Source organism: Engraulis encrasicolus, chromosome 13 (assembly GCF_034702125.1).
Source record: "Engraulis encrasicolus isolate BLACKSEA-1 chromosome 13, IST_EnEncr_1.0, whole genome shotgun sequence".
Lineage (NCBI taxonomy): Eukaryota > Metazoa > Chordata > Actinopteri > Clupeiformes > Engraulidae > Engraulis > Engraulis encrasicolus.
The window spans coordinates 39400606-39405605 of record NC_085869.1 but is presented as its reverse complement, the minus strand read 5'-3'; the positions used below and the strand labels follow the sequence as shown (position 1 = coordinate 39405605).

The following is a 5000-nucleotide window of genomic DNA, read 5'->3' as shown; positions in this document are numbered from 1 at the left end:
CCTTACCTCCCTCTATCTCTCGTCCCCCCTCCCTCCCTCTTCTCTACCCTTCCCCTCTGGTCTCTGACCTCATCTTTTAACCTCCTTTGCCGTGCGTGTGTGTGCGTGCGTGCGTGCGTGTGTGTGTGTGTGCGTGTGTGTAGGAGCGTGAGCGTGTGCGTGCGTTGTGTTCCAGTGAGACGTTGCTAAGGAGAGAGCTGGCGGAGACACGAGACTCACTAGCCAAGATGGCCGCCCTCAACCAGGCCCTCGCAGAGGACAAGACACAACTACACACACGCACACTACAGGTAACACACACACACACACACACACACACACACACACACACACACACACACACACACACACACACACACACACACACACACACACACACCTCAGCCAGGCCCTCGCAGAGGGCAAGACCCAACTACACACACGCACACTACAGGTAACACACACACACACACACACACACACACACACACACACACACACACACACACACACACACACACACACACACACACACATACACACACACACACACACACACACACACCCACGCACACACAGACAAACACACACACAAACACCTCAACCAGGACAAAGCCCAACCACACACACGCACACACTACAGGTAACACACACACACCCACACACACACACACACACACACACACACACACACACACACACACACACACACACACACACACACACACACACACACACACACACACACACACACACACACACCTCAATCGGGCCCTGGCAGAGGACAAGACCCAACTACACACACACACACACACACACACACACACACACACACACACACACACACACACACACACACACACACACACACACACACACACACACACACACACAAACACCTCAGCCAGGCCCTCCTTTTGCAGCTATTACAGCTCCAACTCCTCTGGAAAGACTGTGTCCACAAGTGTGTTTATAGTCATTTCTGACCATTCTTCCAAAAGTGCATTGGTTAGGTCACACACGGATGTGGGTGGAGAAGGCGCTGCTCTCAGTGGCGCTCTAATTCCTCCCAAAGGTGTTGTATTGGGTTCAGGTTAGGACTCTGTGCAGGCCAGTCAAGTTTAACCATGCCAGACTCTTGTCATCCATGCCATTCAACTGAACTCTCCAGAACAGGAGTGTTAGTCAGTAATTGAAGGGAGAGGGAGGGAGGGGGAGAGGTTGACATTGGATGTAAACCGAATCCATTATGTGCGCCAATTCCCCAATCTGGTCAAGAAACGCATGTCATCTCCATACAATCTCTTTGAACATGTGCACTTCATCACACTTCTAGCTGAACAGAGTCTCTCTCTCTCTTTCTCTTTCTCTCCCTCTCTCTCTCTCTCTCTCTCTCTCTCTCTCTCTCTCTCTCTCTCACTTTCTCTCTCTCTCTCTCTCTCTCTCTGCCCCCCCCCCCCCCCCCCACACCCTCTGTGTTAACCAGGGCCTCGTTTCCCGATAACGATGGTTCTTAGCCTTACGTGTGTCGTTAACCAGTGATCCTACGAATGTTCTTAGATTTCCTACGACTGTTTCCCAAAGACACTCGTACATGAACGCGCGTGCACAGCCTCTAAGATCATTCGTAGCGTCGCTCTTAAGGATCGCTGTCCATTTATGTGGTGCTGAAGTGTCCTCGGAGTGAACTGCGCCGTCATCTGCTGCTAAACCATTTACAAAAAGTAAGGCGTGTGTAAGTGTCAAAAGTTGCTCTCCATAAAAGGTGGACTACATTTGTAGCAGTTTGCAACTATTGACAGGAGTTATTGTTGGCAAATGAAATAAAATGCACACAAACAATGAAATCATGCAAAACTCCCAACTGACGGTAATAACCATGAGCTACGCCGTTAAGACCCAGATAAAGCGCGTGCAGTTGGCTACTGCAGCTTAATATTTAAGAAGACAAGTAGGCCTAGTTGGAGTTCCAAATTGGGATGCGCAAAGTTACAAAATCAAGGCGTTCAAGGCTTGACAACTGTCGTCACGTCAGCATGCTGTTATGAAAAACAATGTCCATCAAAATGGACACATCCCCTCGCTGCCTTTTTGTTATTGCTTAGCCTACTAGAGTCGGAATAGGGAGAGCAGAGCTTGGCACATGTGGTGAGCGGTGCGCAAAGTACCGCGAGCTCAAGGCTTTCACAACTGTGAGGACATTTTTGCACGGCAGTCTGCTGTTATTAAAACAAAAAATCTACACGAATCCCCATCGCTGCCTTTTTTGTCATAGCTTACCCTTCGCCTACAACTATCATGTATTTTCTGCGTCGCCTTCCCTTTCTTAGGCTACTTGAAAATGAAAGAGGGTGCAACAACTCGCTGACCATTTTTCTTTAAAAAAATATAAAATAAATAAAGTTTCGGAAGTGGCCTTCCGACATCAACACTCTTGTCTCTGGTTGCCGAAGCCCCTTATTCATTTTGCCTTGTTCTTGTTCATGAAGCACCCACACAAATGATGATTGATCACAGTTTAATTATGCCCAGGTTTATCAAACACAGTCGAACTATTTTACTACCTGTAAAATATTTCCAAACACATTGCTTTTATTTTATAGGCCTACACATCCACAATTAATGTTACCTTCTTATTTTCGTTGCAGTGTCAACTGTGCTGCCATACTATTTACACTCCCGTCTTAAAACATCAACTTGAAGCGCAAGTTTCCTCTTTTCCTATGGGTGTCTCCACTGTGCCATGCCGCTCGCGTCTTAAAACAGCAATCTTATGCGCAGGTTTCTTCTTTTCCCTTCATATCCTGTGGGTGTCTCCACTGTGCCATGCCGCTACGATCAATCTTAGCGCGTTAAGACTACTCTAGACCACTCGTGGATTGCTCTTAGAGTTACGTGTCAACCTGCGATGGTTCTTTGCTAAGTTGGCTTTGGGAAACACTCCGTGAGCTCTACGATGGTGTTACGTGTGAACTTAAGTAGCACGTAGCGTTACGCAGCACTTAAGGCCCTTTCGGAAACGAGGCCCTGGTCAGTAATCTCCTATCAGCCGTGCCCTTAGCTGTATTTAGCCCTTCGCTGTTTCGCCTCTATCCCCTCTTCTCATCTCCTCCGCTTTCCCTCACCTCATCTCCTCTCCTTCCCTCTCTTTTCCATTCTCATCCTCTCCCCTCTTTTCCATTCCCCTGCTTTCTTCTCGTCTCCTCTCCCTCCCTCTGCTTTCTTCTTTATCTCTTCCTTTCTCCTCTCCTGCACTCCTCTCCTTTCCTGCACCTCTCTCCTGTCCTGTCCTCTCCTGTCCCCTTCTCTCCTCTTCTCTTCCCCAACTCTCTTCTCTTCTCTTCTCTTCTCTTCTCTTCTCTTCTCTTCTCTTCTCTTCTCTTCTCTTCTCTTCTCTTCTCTTCTCTTCTCTTCTCTTCTCTTCTCTTCCTCATCTCTTCTCTTCTCTTCTCTCAACTCTCTTCTCTTCTCTTCTCTTCTCTTCTCTTCTCTTCTCTTCTCTTCTCTTCTCTTCTCTTCTCTTCTCTTCTCTTCTCTTCTCTTCTCTTCTCTTCTGCACCCATCTCCTCACCTCTCCTCTCTTCTCCACTCACCTCCTCTCCTCTCCTCTCCTCTCCTCTCCTCTCCTCTCCTCTCCTCTCCTCTCCACTCTCCTCTCCTCTCCTCTCCTCTCCTCTCCTCTCCTCTCCTCTCCTCTCCTCTCCATCCCTTCTCTCCTCCTGGATGTCTCTGGGTCATCAGAAGTAAGGTCCTTCCATGGCATGTAAGATGTCTTTTCTCTTGACCTCTTCTCTCTGTTCTCCTCCATCTCATCTCCTCCTCTCATCGTGTGTGTGTGTGTGTGTGTGTGTGTGTGTGTGTGTGTGTGTGTGTGTGTGTGTGTGTGTGTGTGTGTGTGTGTGTGTGTGTGTTGTCAGCTGGAGACTGAGATCGCGGAGGCTCATGCACAGCTCCAGGGCCTGGGGTCAGAGGTCACAACCTTGCGCAGAGAACTCAAGTTCATGAGCCAGGAGACCACGCAGCTGAGGTACGCACGCACACACACACACACACACACACACACACACACATTTTAATACAGCAGCTTACCATTGAATTGTGGAAAGTAAGTATTTCTGGATGGTAGGTGTGTGTGGGCGTGCATTGATCCTCTTTCGTGTGTATCTACTAGACTAATGTTTGAGCTGCCCTAGCCCCAAGCCAGACTCTTGACATGATGTGTATGTATGTGTGTGTGTGTGTGTGTGTACTATTAAAAATAAAAAAATAAAAATAAAAACTAACACTTCTTTGCATCTGCACTTGTTGTTCTGTATATTTCCTGTGCACTTTGTATCTGCTTGGGATGTTGGCTATGATTATGTCCTCTGTTGAAAGTCGCTTTGGTTGTAAATGCAATGTAATGTACTTTAATGTAATGCAATGTGTGTGTTTGTTTATTTTTGCGTGTGTTTGTCTATGTGTCTGTCTGTTCGTGTGCGTGCGTGCATGCGTGTATGCATGTGTGTGCCTGTGTCTGTCTGTTCGTGTGTGTGTGTGCGTGTGTCTTTATCTGTCTATATTTGCGTTTGTCTGTCTGTCTGTTTGTACGTACGTGTGTGTGTGTGTGTGTGTTTAGTGAGAGCCGTGCGTCTGAGCTTGACTCCCTACAGCAGTGGGAGGAGCGGGGGAGAGACCTGCAGACCCAGCTGGAGGAGCTGAAGCAGGAGAGGGAGAGAGAGACCAGCACACACACACAGCAGAGAGAACACGACACACACACCATACAGGAGGTCTGTGGCACTGTGGCACTGTGTGTGTGTGTGTGTGTGTGTGTGTGTGTGTGTGTGTGTGTGTGTGTGTGTGTGTGTGTGTGTGTGTGTGTGTGTGCGTGTGCGTGTGTGTGTGTGTTGTGCCCAGAATTGAATCCTTGCCTCAAAGTAATTCCCATTTGTGCACTTATGTCAGTCTGCAGGTGAATGTTGATATCCCTGTCGGTTCCTATGTATCCCTGTGTGTGTCTGTGTGTTTGCTTGTGTGTG

General features: G+C 48.1%; 1 protein-coding gene across 1 annotated transcript in view; it reads left to right on the top strand.

Moving 5' to 3' along the window:
• Positions 1-5000, top strand: part of si:dkey-230p4.1 (trichohyalin) — a 30831-nt gene that overhangs the window by 9488 nt on the left and 16343 nt on the right. The window contains exons 14-16 of the mRNA XM_063212919.1: positions 144-290; positions 3897-4006; positions 4598-4751. Of these exons, the coding sequence (XP_063068989.1) occupies positions 144-290; positions 3897-4006; positions 4598-4751 (411 nt within the window). The remainder of the gene's footprint in view (positions 1-143; positions 291-3896; positions 4007-4597; positions 4752-5000) is intronic.